This window comes from Drosophila hydei, unplaced genomic scaffold (genome assembly GCF_003285905.1).
Source record: "Drosophila hydei strain 15085-1641.00,03,60 unplaced genomic scaffold, DhydRS2 tig00000001-arrow-pilon, whole genome shotgun sequence".
Lineage (NCBI taxonomy): Eukaryota > Metazoa > Arthropoda > Insecta > Diptera > Drosophilidae > Drosophila > Drosophila hydei.
Genome location: NW_022045643.1, coordinates 6,388,180 through 6,405,605, shown reverse-complemented (window position 1 = coordinate 6,405,605; position 17,426 = coordinate 6,388,180). Strand labels below are relative to the sequence as shown.

Genomic DNA, 17,426 nt, shown 5'->3' with positions numbered 1-17,426 from the left:
CCGTGTACGGCTGACTGTGTGTGCTTGGCTGTTTATTGGTATTTATTTGGCTGCCGGCACGCCCAATCAAACAGACATCGCAGCTGCTTGACAATAGGAAATGAGCTGCACTTGCTATATGTATAGGAATAGATATATATATAAATATATATATGTTATTTATGTATGTATTTAATAGACTGGACAGAGTACAAAGTATTGGTTGGAGTTAATTTCGAACTGAATTTAAAATAAAAATGAAATGTCTGTAATAATATGTAATTGAATATTTTATAATTACCTATTGTCATTGTCATTGTCATTGTCATTGTCATTGTCATTGTCATTGTCATTTGTCATTGTCATTGTCATTGTCATTGTCATTGTCATTGTCATTGTCATTGTCATTGTCATTGTCATTGTCATTGTCATTGTCATTGTCATTGTCATTGTCATTGTCATTGTCATTGTCATTGTCATTGTCATTGTCATTGTCATTGTCATTGTCATTGTCATTGTCATTGTCATTATCATTATCATTATCATTATCATTATCATTATCATTAACATTATCATTATCATTATCATTATCATTATCATTATATTATCATTATCATTATCATTATCATTATCATTATCATTATCATTATCATTATCATTATCATTATCATTATCATTATCATTATCATTATCATTATCATTATCATTATCATTACCATTATCATTATCATTATCATTATCATTATCATTTGCATAATTATAAGTATTACAGTAACATACTTTAGAATTCATATTATTAGCTTAGTCTAGACTAGGCAAGTAGCCCTTTTTTATGAGTGGGTCAATAGACTTTAACAAGTGTACGGACAATTGGGCTGCTGAAGGGGCTCAGATTTATGCCACTTCAATGGACCACACGGCAGCAAGATATTTATTAATTAACCATTAACGCTATGGACTGGCCAGCAGCAGCAGCAGCAGCAGCAGCGCCAGCATTGATGATAAATGGATGTCTGAAGTGCAATTTGCATGCGAGTTTTAAATCAGCTGCAATACAAAAACCTGGACACGAAAGGCAGAAGCGCAACAGCGCAGCAGCAGCAGCAGTAGGACTGGGCACAGGTGCCGGAGCAGACGTTGATGAGCATCATTATGGCAAAGTACGGAACGCTGTGGATGACATGGATGGATGTTCAATGGGGATGACAATTATGACATGGCATTGGCAGCATTATTGCCTGCTGGCTGTTGGGATTAACGCCATTTTAATTGAATTTTAATATTTCACACACGACTCGAAAAGCCGGAAATGTGACGTGAGCTGCCAGCGGCGGGCTTTGAATTTGCGCAAAACCGCAAGTAAACGGGATGCCCACGACTATCAAGAGGATGCTGTGCCGGGGCAATGCCAATGAAATCGCCATTATGAAAATCTGCCATCTGACAAAAATGGTCAGACGAAAGCAATAATTTGACCGGCCCGACTGGCTGGTTAGCTTTAATGTCAATAAATGGAAAATAAATGAAAATGGCCAATGAAAAACTTCAGTATTTATTACATTTTTATTTACTTAATTATTTAAAACATTTTTTTAAAAATATTTTTAAAGTATTTTTTTTTGCTAGAAAATAAAGAAGTTTTTGAACTTAACTAATGAGAAAAATAAAAAATTAATTAATTAGACAATTCAAATTTATATTCAATTTTATAAGCGTCAAAATATTTACATATAATAAAAAATTTACTTACAAAAAAACCAAAATAGTTCTTTTAACTTTACTTAGTGCTTGAAGAAAATAATCAAAATATATAAACAAATAAATATATATTTTTGTTTAATTTAGTTAGCTTCAAAATATTTATTTAATGGGAACACAAAAATATTATTTAAATCTATATTATTTAAAGATTATTTATTAGATAAATAATAATATTTAAATATATTAAATAATTTTGTTTAACTTAAAGGAACCCAAAAATATTAACTTCAGCTTTTTATTGTGATTACATATTTCAATTAGAATATTTTCGCATAATTTTGATAACAATAAATTATATCTCCTATTTTTACTCCTATGTCATCGAACGTGCTTCAGTTGTCGCCTATCGATAAACAGTGCTCCATTTATTTTCGAATAGCATATGATTATTTTGTCATCTCAAAGCGAAAAGCAGGAGAATGTGAGCTTATGAATTTCAAAAATTATATATATATAACTATATGTAATCTTAAATATATCTGAACAGCAAGTAAAGGATGTCGCTTTACAGATCGAAGCTGAGACAGCTGAAGAAGTCGCAGCTGCTGACAGTGGATGAACGCATACAAATACTGGAGCTGGAAATTGATAAGCTGGCCAAAGACGTGCTAGCCTATAAGAAGTACTATAGCCGACCGAGGCGACTACGAGATGTGAGCCTGCTAAGCGATACGGATGATGAGCTGATTGATATTGTAGTCGAGATGACAGATCTGCATGCGGCAGAGCAAGCGGAATTTGTGAAGCAGTTGATGTGCCACGAAAGCTTTCCAGAATACATTTAGCCAGACCGAGATCTGACGATATCATGTCTGTATAGATGTTTCAGCAATACCAAAATATATTCAAATGTGCAATTGAAGTCAGCTCTATATGTGCAGTGTTGGCTAACGCTTTGGGGTACACACAACAACAACAACAACGACAACGACGACGACGACGACGACAATAAGTTGGTTCGCCAACAATTTTCTCGTGTCCAAATATTAAATGACCATTGTGACAATCAACGACAAGCGACTATAAAACTGTCAACTATTGATGGCCTGAGTTTCCTATGGGGAGGGGCGGCGTGTAGTGGTAGATACTATGTTGGTGTTCTGTCTGCAATCAGAGTTGGAAATTTCTTCGCTTGCTTTTTACATGCAAATTTAAACGAGTTTCAATCACCAGCGGCCATTGTCTACGGGCTCCATTCGAACTACCCCGCGCCCGCCCTCTCTCCGTCTCTGTGTTTGGCACACAGTGCGTATGAGCTATGAAAAAGTAATTAAATTTAAGGGCGCACACAACTGGGCAGCCAGCTAGTTAGAGACGGAGCTGAGCGACTCCCTGGACACAAGTAAAAAAGTGTCATTATTAACGCATTGAACGCGAATGCCAAACAAGCTGACAGCTGTGCCCCAACCAGGCGGGAATTGTGTGTGCTAAAGGATTCGACTGGACATTGGAGTGTGGGGTTTGCCGATTGGCTATGGGGGTGGGTATGGGTGGTTTTTCTGTTCGATGCTATTGACACTTTTCACAGTTCACGAATGACATTTATTGAAAATTTCATCATTAGGCAACAGAGAGAAGTTTGTCAACTTTTGCAGCATGTCAAAACTTGTTTAAATCGACTCCTGTGACACGCTTGTGTGTGAGGTATAAAGGTTCATATCATATTAGTGTAGGTTTATCTAGATGGCAAGAGAAATGTTGACAACCCTTGCATTTTGGGCTCGAAATCAGTTTGGCATCAACAGCAATTCACTGAACAGCAAAATATCCCCAAGGATCTATCCAAATTTTCTGCTTCTCCTTTTTTGTTGGTTTTTGCATAATTTTCAAAAAGAAAAGTTCGAAGACAGTTTGGAGATGCAAGCTGACAACAACAACAGCAATATATATTCAACCCCAAATCGAAAAATAAACAAAATGTAAATATAATATGCTCGATGGTTGGAGTAGGAGTTGGAGGTGAATGAGACAGATACTTGTGAGATAAGAGAGGCAGCTTTATGCTTGTTATAGAAGGTCAATATATGAAATATATATACATATATATACATATATATATATATATATATATATATTTTTTTTTTATATATATATATATATAAATGTATAAATGTGTTATTAATAAAAGAGAGGTAAGCCTGAAATAAATTCATTGAAAATACTTTTATAAATATTTTCAACAATTTAATTAAGCTCTGCTAAGAGTTGAAATGTTTAAATATAAAAAGAGAAATAATTAATTAAAAAATGGCAATTATTTAATTTTATAAGGAAAATAATATAAATATTTCAAAGCAATTCCCAACTTTTTCTAGTGAATAAATCAAAGTTTAATATTGACATATTCTTAATAAATAAATTTAATATAAAATATGAATAAAAAGAAAATTATATAAATTAATATTAAAAGATATTTGCTTAATCTTAAAATAATAAAAATAAAATAATTAAATTTGTTTGCCCACTGTGCTACAGACTACAGTATATAAATCTCACTAAACAAATAACCCCAAATATTTCTTAAGTAAATATTATTTAATAATATATTTATATATATGTATATCTATCTTTTTTTCTTACATATTTTGATTTATATATTTTCATAGACTTTTTCCCCACATCATCTTTATTTTTGTTAGACGAAATAATAAGTTTTCGCCCTCATTATTTAGCTGCTATCGATCTTAAGCGCTTTTCGAGCCCCCCTCAAAGAGCCTTAGCTTAGTTTCCCCCCAGCATATTAAACAGTCGTCTGTGCCACCCTGACGTCAGCTACAGCAGCAGCAGCAGTGGCAACAGCAGGGGCATGGCCACGCCCCTTTGTGGCAACAGATTCCATTCGTGTTTTCTGGTTTTGCCTGCGGCAAACATTTACCGGATTTTCGGGCAACGGCTTAGGGTCGCCTTCAGCCTTCAGCATTCAGCCGTCAGCCTTCAGCCTTCAGTTCGTAATCAAAAATGCAATGTTTGGCTTGGTTAAGCGGAAATCGGTAGATTGCGTCGCAGCAACTTGCTTGTTGATATTAACACCTCACACCAAGCACACACACACACGCACACCCTCCTTCCCCCCGCACGCCTTTACTTTAATAGGATTTGTGTAGGTTAATGAAACGTCACAGATGATGAGGACTTAGATTTCAATGATATGTCAAAACTGAGTGATGCTGTTGATGGATGGACGCAATTGCCATCCTTTGGCTGCCACGCCCTACTTTTTCTCACCCCATTCTCGCCGCTTGCCCTGCCTCTCATACATCAAACGCCGCAGCGCATAAATTTAGAACATTTTTGCAACTTGAGCAACGCATTTACATGAGATTTGTGCCTGACTGAGGGGAGTGTGTATGTGTGAGCTGCAATTGGAGCTAAAGGGCTGGGGCTGGGGCACACAGTGTTAGAGCCTCAACAAATAAACGAACATCCGTTGCCATCGTCACATGAAATGCAATTTTCATGGGTAAATAACATAATCAACATTTGAAGCCCAGAGCCAGAGCAGCCGAAGTCTGCAGCAGGTAAGTAGCAGCTGCCATACGCCTCCTTCGTGTCGCCGTTTAACCGCAACGAAAATGTTTCAATTTGCGTTGCCAAACGTAATTTTTGCCATATTGAAATTTGATTTGCGACACCTTTTTGGCCAAAGTGCAAGCGACATTCGCTGTCAACTGTTTGCGCAGAGTCTCAAGACGCTCCTCACTCTCTCGCTGGCAATTCAATTTGTGCAATTTGACAAATTTGATGGGGCAGGTGAGCAAAGTGGGGGCACGTGTAACATACATAATTTTAATGGCATTTACACAAGTTAGACACAAGACAAATTATTTTCGAAATTAACGTTCAAACTGACTTTAAGTGTTGGTAAACGAATTAAGCTTGGACATGCTTAAGAGCAACTCATATGGGACTAAAAATTTCTAATTCATTGCACTTTCAGGGCTTAAATGGGGCCAGGCGAGAAATGTAGCCAAGTTTGCAAAGCAAAAAAGAAAGACACAAAATGTAAACGCTTTTGCCTAGCAAAAGTGAAACGAAACATAAACAAATACGACTCGCAGCCAAGCGACTTACATCTACTGATAAAGAAAAGAGGAGCTCTCTGTATGTGTGTGTGTGTGAGTGTTGCCCCCCAGACTTAGGCGACGTCTTTTAATGAAAGATGACAACAACCACATGCACGATAAAAGGTTGTCATTAAAATTGCAACAGTTACCGCAGTCGCATCATTAGAAGAGACCTGCGAATGCAACTGCGACTGCCACTGCGACTGCGTTTTGGGTCTAAAGTAGGTTGGCGTTTAGCAAATATGCCATCAAATGAATGTTTAAGGGAACTACAAAGGCGTCGCCGTGTGCCAGGCATTGAATCAAGATGAAAGTTGAATACGTAATTGATTAAAGTAGTTGTAGTTGTATAGAAAACCTGAGCAAACCCGCTAAGGCAATACATGTTGGCAGCGCTTAAAATTTAAAGTAGCGCGCTCAATGCAATGTTGCCAGATAGGTATAAAAACAGCTGTTCGCAAGCTGTCTAACAGAGCTGAGTTCATAACAGGCAATATATAAGTTGTATGTTTACAGTACAGAACATGTCAGTGTAATATGACTGCTCATAATAGAGCCGCAAATGTTATTTAACATGTTTTTGTTTTGGAGGCAAAAAAAAAAATATCTTTCATCTTTCATTAATAAACTTAATCGTTTTCTCTGTAAATATACACTATCTGAACATTAAAAAATATGGAGCACACTTCGTTTATCTCTTTACACATATATTTAATTCAAAAAGGCAAAGCAGTTAACTAAAGCAAACGCTTTGAAGGCTCTGCATCCGGCTCGGCATTGCTGTCCAGCGGGCGAGTCAGCTCAATGGCGTTGATGCGGATCATTGTGTTGGGAGATCGCTGAAAGTTGATGCGCATATACTGTTTCCTGCGCTTCTTCTTGAAGTGTGTCTTCGTGTGCGTCAGCGTCTTCTCGATAATGGTGGCCTTTACAGTGACAAGTCCCGGCTCGAGAATGGGCCTTCCGATCAATGTGAAGTCACGTGCACCCGCCAGCAGTACTTTGTCCAAGCTAATCTCATCACCTATCGTTGGCGGCCAATAGCCCTCGACTAGAATGATGTCTCCAGGTGTAATCTTAAACTGCTTGCCACACAGGTGAACTACAGCGAACAGACGGCCCTGCTCTGATTTAGCCACCTGCTGATTAATTCGCTCGCACACTGTTTGGCACTCCTTTTGATGCTCCTTGGCAATGACGGACACATCAATTGTAGCGGGTTTGTTTTGTTGCTGCAATGTAGGAGCTAAGCTCAATGCTCGCATCGCACCTGCGACGGAACATGGAAAAGGCGAATGTTATGTCATGGCACGCTGAATAAACTGTTTACAAGCTTACCGCTTAATGTGGCACGTTGTGTTGTGTGGCGCAGAACCTGGCGCACGCTCTGTGCTAGCAGTGACATTTTTTATTCAGCAAAATGGACTTCAATGTTAATAGAGTTTTTATTAATAAATATTTGGGCAAGACAAATGTGCCGATAACTTTACCCTCTCAGCCTATCGGTAGTGCTGCATAGGATTGAAGCAATATCGCTTAACAGTATAACAACAGTACTTGCATGCGCTCAAAAGCTAGCTGATGTGCGAGAGTTATCGATAAGGTAGGCGCTGTTGTGCACTTCATGTATTTCATTTAAAACATTAATTGACAAGTGCCGTATACAATTAAAATTAAATAAATAATAACTAGAATATAGCATATGTTGGGTAACATAAATGTTCGAATTAGTGTCGATAACTTTAATATACATTTTAGGGCTACCATTGCTTGACATCGCTGCCTGCTCTTCAAAAGCTAGCTGCTCTGCGTAAGTAATCGATACATTCTATCGAAACAAGCGTCGCTGCGCACTTCAAGCATTTAAATTAAAGCGGAAATTTACCGTCGTAAAACTATTAAAATTATTTAAGGCTATGGAACGTAAACTGTTTCGAGATCCGGCTCTAGAACGCCACTTCACTGGACACAGTGGTAATATTACTCAGCTGCGCTTCAGCCCCGATGGCCATCAAATCGCAACCAGCTCAATGGACACTACAGTTATTTTGTGGAACCTTAAGCAGGCAGCGCGTTGTATACGCTTTGCCTCTCATTCTGAGGGCGTTTATGGCGTCAGCTGGTCTCCAAAGGGCAACTTCATAGCCTCCTGCAGCCATGATCGCACAGTCAAAGTCTGGGAGCCCAAGGTGCGAGGCGTCTCAGCCGAGTTTCTGGCCCATAGCAAACCCGTACGCAGTGTGGACTTTGATCCAACAGGGCAGCTCCTGCTGACTGCATCCAATGACAAGGCGGTCAAACTGTGGCGTGTATCAAGGCGTCAGTTCATCTCGTCGTTTGCACAGCAGAACAATTGGGTGCGTGCTGCCAAGTTCAGTCCCAATGGCAAACTCATCGCTACTGTTAGCGATGATAAATCTTTGCGCATCTATGACTTGAGCACTGGGGAGTGCGTGCGCACCTTCACAGAGGAGCGTGCCGCACCGAGGCAGCTGGCTTGGCATCCTTGGGGCAATATGGTAGCTGTTGCCCTCGGCTGCAATCGCATCAAGGTCTTCGACGTGGTCAATAGCCAACTGCTACAGCTTTATGTGGTGCACTCGGCGCCAGTCAACGATCTGGCTTTTCATCCGAGTGGCAACTTCCTCTTGTCCGGCAGTGATGATAAAACAATACGCATATTAGATCTACTCGAGGGCAGGCCTATCTACACGCTGACTGGGCATACGGATTCGGTGAATGCAGTTTCGTTTAATCAGGATGGCAATAGGTTTGCCACTGCAGGCAGTGATCGTCAGGTGAGTGCACTGAATCAGCAATCATATATACATGTATACAATTGTATTGACCTCTTTGTTATAGCTCTTCATTTGGCAATCCAATTTGCATACTTACGATGCCTCGCAGTTCGATGAGAAATCCATGACATCCTCCTGTGACATCAGCAGCAACTCTAAAAGCAGCAATGCCGCTAATTCCAAGACCACTAATGATTTGAGCATTCGCATTGATCCACGTGAATCGTTGGCCTACCAAACACTCGACGAGCACTTCCAGGTGGTTGACAGTGAACACACAAAACAACAAACACCGCTGAGCTACAACTCTAAGTTGTCAAGTCCCAAATTTCGTACCGAATCGAAATCTCCGTCCCTGCAGCTAAAGACAAAATATAATGCTCCGTTTTTTAAATAGTTTATTTCTAAGCAAAACACACAGCTGCCTCACGACATAGCAAAACCCCAACTGCAAGCTTATAGCATAACTTGCCAAAACCTTCCACAGGTATTGGATGTATCGCTGGAATCCGAGTCTAGTTCCGAGTGCTGCACCTGTGCCGCTCAGCTCGATGAGATGAACCAACAAATGAGGCAGCTGGAGCAACGTTTAAGGCGTTTAGAAAGTTTACTCTTTGACTAAAGTTAAATACTATGTTTATATTTCGTTCATTGTGAATCATTAAGTTAATTATTTAGCTTTTGTTTGTAAAGAATATAAGACATTTATCGAGATACTTGTTCTTTTATGCATAATTGACTACTGTTGCCTATGCAATGCTATGGGAGAAGCGCAAGCAGAGAAGACTAAGAATTTCAGACGACCCTTAAACAGAAATATATATAATATGCACATAAATATACAGACACACATATGCGTATACATATGAGCTTACCAACTTACGTATATGTAGAAATACATTCTCTTACATTTAGTATAATAGAATTGATGCTTATACGATTTTATGAAATTTGAGGAGAGCATCTTTTGCAAATTCTTAAAAAAGTTGAGTAATTATACAAATGCAAACAAGTATGACAGCAAATTATATTAACAATTTCACATACATATATGAATATATACAGACACATGTATATGTATTGCAAGCGTACATATATAGATATATCCTTTTATATACTAGGAAAAGTCCAGTAAATTCTGTTTGTGCTTCGATCAGAGTTCTAATAGACTACACTTAATATTTATAATTATCCTGCTAATCTCTCAAATTTTTTCACTAATTTTCAAGTTAAATAAAAATTTGTACAAGTGAAAATTGGAAATTAAATTTGATAGCGACTTGCCAAAGTCATTTATAAAAACACATATATATTTAATCAAGTTGGTATGTCATATATAAACATATATATAAATTGCTACCCCTTGCCACAGCCATTGAACTGAGTTCAGTTCATTCAACTGCTAACCAAATGCCTATGGAAGCGGCCGCTTCTAATGATCATCGCGCAGGGGGCAGGTTCAATGGCATTTGCTAAGCAACTTGTTGCCGTATTTATAAGCTAATTATGCACTCGCGACATATTGGCACAAAATTGCAGTGGCTAAAGGCAAGCCGAAGCCGAACTTCAAGCGACAAACACAATTGGCAACCACAATAAAGAAGAGGCTACTTGAGAAATGAGTGTGACAAGCGAACAATTTGCACCTGTAGACAGTTAGCGCTGTAACTGTTCTTTGGCCAAAATGCAGTTATAGGGTGCTGAACTAACCCTTTTGGGCATAGAAAAAGGTCATTGTCGTGTAGGCAGGTTCAATAAACTGAAACCTTTTGCATTTTCAAATAAATAAGCTACGATGCCCTCGAAAAGTCGAAAGGAACCGCAAGCAACCGCTTAACAACTGAGCGGGATCTACGGCGAGCAAGAGCCAGTGCATTGTAGGAGGCAGCAGCAGCAGCAGGAACAGGAACAGGAGCAGCAGTGGCAGTGGCAGTGGCAGTGGCAGAGGTCCTGCATGTGGCATGTGCCACAAACGAGCCGAGGCACCCTCTCGCTTTGCTAAGCTAAGCTTTTGCCTCTGCGCTTCGGGCACTTGCGTTGGCTCGTGTCATCTGTTGAATTATAAAATATGGCAAAGGAATTAATTTGCTTGGCGTACGAACAGAGTCGAATCTGGCACAGCAGCAGCAGCAGCCGCAGCAGCAGTCGCAGCAGAGGAGCTCTTAGGATAACGCCTAAGGACCCCTACCAATCGTTCCATCTACCGCTATGCTCTGACTGCAACTTCTTTTGCTTATCTCTGCGCACCTGTCGCTGCTCGATCTGCAGACAAAATGAAAAGGTGCGCTTAAATTCTTATAATGACTCGGACAGAGCTCGACGCGCAGTCAGAACTTCACTCTGTTCTTTTTGTCTGTCTCTCTCTGTGTGTGTTGCATCTTCTTGCCGCAATTTGTTGTCCTTTTGTTTGCCGCTTGCCGTCTGTTGCCTCCCAAATCTGTCTATAATCTGTGTTTAGGCCATGCACATTGATTTCAGCTCAACATCAGACAAAACACCTTGTGCCTTCAAAACTCTCGTTTCTGGTTTCTGTTCTTGTCCCATTGCCCATTGATAATGTGTTTATTGGGGTATATTGGTTTTGTGAAAGTGTATGTTATAGGTTGATGAAGGCGTGGCAACTGTCATAAAGTGTTTGTGATCGAAGCACGTTCATCCGCATGTCCGTTAGTCCGTATATTCTCAGTGAACTCGTTAACTACAAGAGCTGAGGGACTCATAATTATAATATATATTTTTTATATACCATAGAAGTAGAAGTATTTTCGGCAATTTTTATCGTTTGCTTATTATCGATAAATATCGATTAGAATATTAAATGCATTTTATTATTTTATTATTTTATTTTAAGAATAACTTCAAAACCATAAAAGTTCGAAATCCCAAATTTAGTTATCTGAGTTCTGTTATAAATACATAAAATATATCAGGTTATACTGAAACTTTATCAAGTCATTCCCAATATGAACAGAGATTATACTAAGTTTTTTGTTATATAGACACACCTGGATGTCAGCATATATGCTCTGAAAATTTTATTAAAATTTTACAACTACAAGTGAAGGTATTAAATAACAATATAATCTCAAAGCAGCTCAAGGCAGCTCTGAGAGAAACAAATGATACCAGTGTGTGTGTGTGTGTGTGTGTGTATCCACACATAAACATACTTAACTATAATTTGCTTCCCACCGCATTCAGGGTATTCGCTAGTCATGCACTCTCGACTCTCTCATTGCTACTCGCTTTTGTTGTTGTTGCACTCTTGGGTCTTCTTGCTCTGCTGCTGCTTCTTCTTCTTATTGGACTGCACCTTTCTGGGCCGTTTTTGGCTGTGGCACATGGCAAAAATCCGTACCATTTTGTGTGTTTAGATTTTGTCATTTTAATTGCTGGCTCGGGCTTTTGACTCTTCGACTTTTTGCACCCTGCCGGCTAAGCTGAGCTGATTGGCTCATTGTCTGCGGGTTGTTTTTGTTTGTTACTCGTGGCTCTTGTTGCCAATTAAGCTGTTTAAATAGATTTCACAATCTGCCTTGTCTTATATGTGGCTATATGCCCTGCCACTTGACTACCCCACGCACACACACACACTAATACATATATACTATGTATGTGTATATAGTAGGGGTTGCATATTTGACTTGGATTTGTCATTCATTGCTTTGCCTTTGTCAATGTTCGCATGCAAATCGAACGAGCTTAAGATTTTCCTAAGTAAGGTAAGGCTAATCTCTGACTGTCTTTCTGACTGTCTGCCTGCCTGGCACTCTGTTGGCTTCTGATTTGGTCGGCGAACTTGCTAAACTGTTTCCTATTCCATTTGCCTTACCAGACTTTAATGTCAACACAAGCAGCTGTATTTACTATCTGTGATATATATATATATATATATATATGTATATATTTAGTTAATAAAACTGAATTAAAATCATTATTTATTTAGTCAAAAATAGTTCAGAAAAATCCCGTATCAAGATTAAAAAATTATTTTAAATGAAAATAACTATATATTTAAAATAATTAGCCTATATTCATGCTAGACATATTATTCTTAATTTTTAAAATGTAAATATATTATTTATATGTATTATTATTTATCACAGATATCTTGTATACATATACTTTACTATAATTTTAATCATATATGAACTGCTTCAATCTATTTACAACTTCAAGATTGCTTTAAGAATCAATCAGTAATGGATTAATTAAAAAGGACACCATGTGCAACGCAACTTACAGCTGCTTCATTAAGACACTTCACTGTTACACACACTCATAGACACTCTCACTGCATGTGTCAATCTCTAACAATCAATCCTACATAAATTTCATATGCCCAACTCGGGCTGCAGGTGACAATGGCTATTGAGGGTAAAAAGCAATCATAACTTAACGATTTGAAGCGAGGAAAAACCCATAAAAACGAAGATCGAACAATATAAATGAGAGCAGCAGCAGCAAGGAGCAGGGAGCCAGGAGCAGGCTCTAGCTGAGGCTAAGACTGAGGTTCAGGCTGCAGGCCTAAAGGTCCCCTAAAAATTGGGTCATTTTGGCTGCTTGTAATATCGATGAGCGTGACAGGTGCAGGCGCACTTACAGCACTTGTTGTTGTTGTAGTTGTTGTTGTTGTTGGTTTGTGCACCTTCCATTGGTTTTTGTTTTTGTTTTGTCATCTTTTTTTTTCTTGTGTTTTGCATGCGTCAGCTTGCGGCACACTCCCTCAAGGTGCACGGAGCCTAGATTAGACGAAGATTGCAGTCTGGCTGCTTTGTGGTTGAGTCGAGAGATTTTTATGACTGCTGTTCGGTTTTTGGCTGGCGTGTGGCCCACATGCCAATTGGACCGGTACAGGTTGCTGCCGCTGCTGTTGTAATTTGGCTCGACTGCAAGCCTGGCATATGTTTGCCGTAAACCGGCTCTGAGCACGCGTCTCGTCTGGCTCACAATTATTGAGCCAGGACGACGACGACGACGATGAGGAGGAGGTGAATGTTGAGGACGAACGATGACAACGACAGGTTCCAGGATTCAGCAGGTGCTGGCGCGCCACTTGTGCGGCTCGAAAAAGGAATCGGAATCAGCGCTGCTTACAACGAAAGGACATAAACATAAATGAGCCGCTGTAACATTTTGCCTTTACCTCCTATTCGGCTCCTGCGGCACAGGTGCCTTTTGCCACAGCCCTCGTCGGCCTTTTAATTGTGCCCTCGCTTAGGTTCACCTGCAGCAGCAGCAGCAGCCCTCGACTGCAACTGACCTAAGACATCTTTTTTTCATGTGACGGCCTCCACGTCTTGATGTCAGTCTCTCTCTCTCTTTGTCTCTGTGTCTGTGTGTAGATCCTCGCTCGACCGGCTCACCTTTTTTTTTTTAGCCGCAACTATTATTTTTATTAATAGCCAAAGTCGAAGTCGAAGTCGAAGTCGCAGTCAATGTGGAAGTCACCTGCCCGGCACCTTTAGCTAGGGGTAGCCGGAAAACGGATATGTTGCGGGCCTAGATCACTTCAAGGCACTTCTAAGATGATTTTCCCCTCACGACTGTTTTCTTTATTTCAATTTGGGGTTGCAGCTTTTCTTTTTTTTACATTTTTCTTTCTTCTCTTCTCTTATGTTCATGGGGGCTTGTCGTCTATTTGTATTTGAATGCTGTACAAATTCAAATGCCATGACAAATTATGTGGGCTCAGGTGTTAACGGCTTGGGGGTTAATAAACCTGAAGCCAACATATGGCAGACACAATCGCAACTTTATCAGCTCTTAGCTCGCGCTATGTAACGGGGTTTTATAGAGGCTTTGCTTGCTTCTTGAAAGGGTTTGTCATGCAGCAAGGGAATAGCTTGGACTTGAATCTAGTTCAATAACTGTTTTAACTTAGATATTAAAAATATATTCTTGTAGATGTTTCTTGTTCCCAACTGATCTAAACAATTTCTAAATAGGCCCAGTTCTGTTTGCTTCGGCATTTTGTAATATCCAATATTGAGCTGAAAAATATATTTAAAAAATTCGAATAATTTATAGGTAGACTTCAATCTTTTAAAAAATTGCTTTTTATTTTTGTTTTAAAGGTATAAATTTATAATATATTTTTACAAATTTTTCTAATGATAACTTCAACTTAGTTTCAACTGAGCTAAAAGTGTTTTCATTTTTTATTTCGTTAAATTATTTTAATCTCTTTCTCAACTTTGAGTAGAAAGCCCCTGATTAACCTATCTAGTCTCATTTCAGCTCTGTTTCAATATTTATTAAGTTCTTAAGCTTATTTCTATGCCTCTCAATTTGTTTCCCTGCTAGACTGTTATAGGTCAGGATATGCTGAGCCTGACTGAGACCCAGACACTTGCTGATTTTTATAAAAAACACAGAGTTCAGAGCTTCTTCTTATTGTTTTGTATTTTCGGAGTTTCAATTAATTTTGTATAAATATAAATATTCTAATATCGGGCAAATTCTTGTCACGGTAAATGCGTCTCTTTTCGCTTATGAAATACTTGAGCTAGTGGAGTGGCTACGTTGCACAGTCTCATCTGCAATTTATCGCTTTGTCGGCACTTGCCCCAAGGTCCTTGGGCTGAATTTTTTTGTTGTTTGCAGCCGTCAATGCAATTGAACTGCATATTTTCGACCGCTGCCGAATGATGCTGTTCTCATTTTTTGTCTGGCCAATATTTTGTCAATTTTCGATCAATTTGTTGCATGCCACAAGGCACAAGTGGCGAGGCGCTGCACAGGCAGAAGGCAGCCAAAGTGAAATCCTTGCCAAATGTTCGCTGATTTTGATTGCGAGCACCAGATGAATGGCGATAATGAGAGTGGGGACCCGGAGTCGGTGATTTGTAAACTGCCAAACTTCATTTCGGGCGTTTTAAAGTGCCGCAAAACGCATTGACATTCGCTTGTTGGCCGGCAATTGCAGCGATCAGTGATCGCCGATGATGATCGCTCCCGATCTCACTCACTGCTCGCCTCTGCCATTGCCATTGCCACTGCCATTGCCCACAGTCAACTCTCGGGCGCAATTAGCTGGATCTTCGAACACTTATTGGCGTTTTGCCATGCCCGATCGCGTCGCCCGCTCGCCTCCAGATCGTCTGGTCTCTTTTCCAGAATGGAAAATGCTGCTGCGGCTGCTGCTTGTAATGCGGCGTTTTACAAAGCTCATTCCTAGCATACCGCAATGAGCGAAGATCAAAGATCACCGCGTCACCCGAAAACAGGAGCAGCACTCAGTCCCCCAGTCCCTTAGTCCCACAGTCCCAATTGGCGACGTGCAGAAATTTAACTATAAAATCAGGTTTTCGTCTGCCCACAAAACAAAAACAAAAACAACGCAAAACATATTTGGAGCATTTTTGGACAATTTGTAACAAAATGTTGCCGCAGCAATTCAGCTGCTCGAAGAGTTCGTCCTTGCTACAAATGCATTTAACACTAATAGAGACAAGCAAATTGATAGATCTGCAAATATTTGAGTAAATGAAGGACACCTGAGCTGCAGCCCCTTAAGGCTTGGCTGCATAGAGGACATTCCAAGCATTTTATGAGCTCTGCTGAGGAATTTTTATTAATCAGCTGAGGACCTACTGAAGTGCAAAGAATGTTTAGAATATTTTTAATATTTATATGTATTTACTTATACATAAATTTAACTATCCCTAATAATGATTATGAGATTAAATATTTTGATAAAATAATAATAATAATTTAGAGCTTTGGAATAGCTGTAACTGTAACGAAGTTTAGAAAAAATCAAGCTAAGTTCTAGAGGTTAATCTTTCTATTAAGAATAAAGTCTATTTCATTTCTAAATACTAAAAAAGTATTTGAGAATAGTAAACATACTAAAAATAGTCTAAGATGAGTTCAAAACTTTAAAAAGTTATTTAAAATAGTAAAAAATACATAAAGTTGTCCCAATTAGAACCGGAGTCTGACTGCTCGAAGATCTCTTAGTCAAGTGAAAACTATCTAAGAATGTTTCTTTCTAGCTGTATTTAATTGAGTATTGCTTAGCTCATTAAGAACTTAACGCAATAGCTAAAAAAAGCTCTAAATTGTTATCCCAATAAATATTTAATATTTATTTTATGTAACAAACAATTTTTAAATAATAACAGCAAAATTCTTTAAGTTTCTTTAGCTTTCAACTTTATTTTCGCCAAAAAAATACAATTAAACATAGCTAAATACAAAATGAAAATGATTTTTATAAATTATAAAGAATTGTCATGGAAAAACTTAAGAGCTAATACATTCATATAAATAGATCAGGTTCTCAATGGGGCTTAAATAATTTAAGTAAATATAAATATGTCGTAAGTAAAACAAGGACTGCGCTAAACTTTAAATAATAGTAATAATAATAATAATAATAATAAATGACGCTTTATGCCAATTGTTGTTGTTGTTGTTGTTGTTGGGATCTTTGGTACTTTTAGCTGCGTTTTCTTTGCCAATTTTGGATTTGGTATTTAGGGTTACAAAAAGAAAAACAAATTCAAAAGATGTAAAAAACATTAACTATGAAATAAATTATGTTAGCTTAGATCTAAATAATATTTAGTTACCTACATAATATATGCTTATAGATAGAGCTAGAAAAGTCTTCTGTTTTTTGGGTGTATTTACAGAGCTTAAATCTAAGATTGAGCAGAGATTAACTTAGCCAGTAACTAGTGCGCGAGGAGCATGTCCTCGTCTCGCTTAACAATATATATTTAAATTAATTTAAATTTTTTTTTATCGCTTGCCTAAACAAAACAAACTTTGGCTTCATAGCAACGACTTAGACGACTTTGCATTTGCAGGCGTG

General features: G+C 38.6%; 2 protein-coding genes across 2 annotated transcripts; one reads left to right on the top strand and one right to left on the bottom strand.

The window, feature by feature from the left end:
- Window positions 1–6,483: 6,483 nt before the first annotated feature.
- Window positions 6,484–7,333, bottom strand: LOC111591864 (39S ribosomal protein L21, mitochondrial). Its single transcript, XM_023303746.2, has 2 exons — window positions 7,143–7,333; window positions 6,484–7,074 (listed from the first exon to the last, which is right to left on the bottom strand). The coding sequence occupies exons 1-2, from the start codon at window positions 7,207–7,209 to the stop codon at window positions 6,542–6,544; spliced, it is 600 nt and encodes a 199-aa protein (XP_023159514.1). The 5' UTR covers window positions 7,210–7,333; the 3' UTR covers window positions 6,484–6,541.
- A 135-nt stretch (window positions 7,334–7,468) lies between these two features.
- LOC111591856 (POC1 centriolar protein homolog) lies at window positions 7,469–9,445 on the top strand. Its single transcript, XM_023303738.2, has 3 exons — window positions 7,469–7,614; window positions 7,718–8,602; window positions 8,667–9,445. Exons 2-3 carry the CDS (start codon window positions 7,721–7,723, stop codon window positions 8,997–8,999), a joined length of 1,215 nt encoding a protein of 404 aa, XP_023159506.1. The 5' UTR covers window positions 7,469–7,614; window positions 7,718–7,720; the 3' UTR covers window positions 9,000–9,445.
- The last annotated feature ends 7,981 nt before the right edge of the window (window positions 9,446–17,426 follow it).

Excerpts from the sequence above, each read along its gene's own strand:
- LOC111591856 (XM_023303738.2), top strand. The coding sequence starts at position 7,721 with ATGGAACGTAAACTGTTTCGAGATCCGGCTCTAGAACGCCACTTCACT. Across the intron at positions 8,603-8,666 it reads CTGCAGGCAGTGATCGTCAG|CTCTTCATTTGGCAATCCAA; the intron begins GTGAGTGCACTG and ends TCTTTGTTATAG.
- LOC111591864 (XM_023303746.2), bottom strand. The coding sequence starts at position 7,209 with ATGTCACTGCTAGCACAGAGCGTGCGCCAGGTTCTGCGCCACACAACA. Across the intron at positions 7,075-7,142 it reads ACAACGTGCCACATTAAGCG|GTGCGATGCGAGCATTGAGC; the intron begins GTAAGCTTGTAA and ends GTTCCGTCGCAG.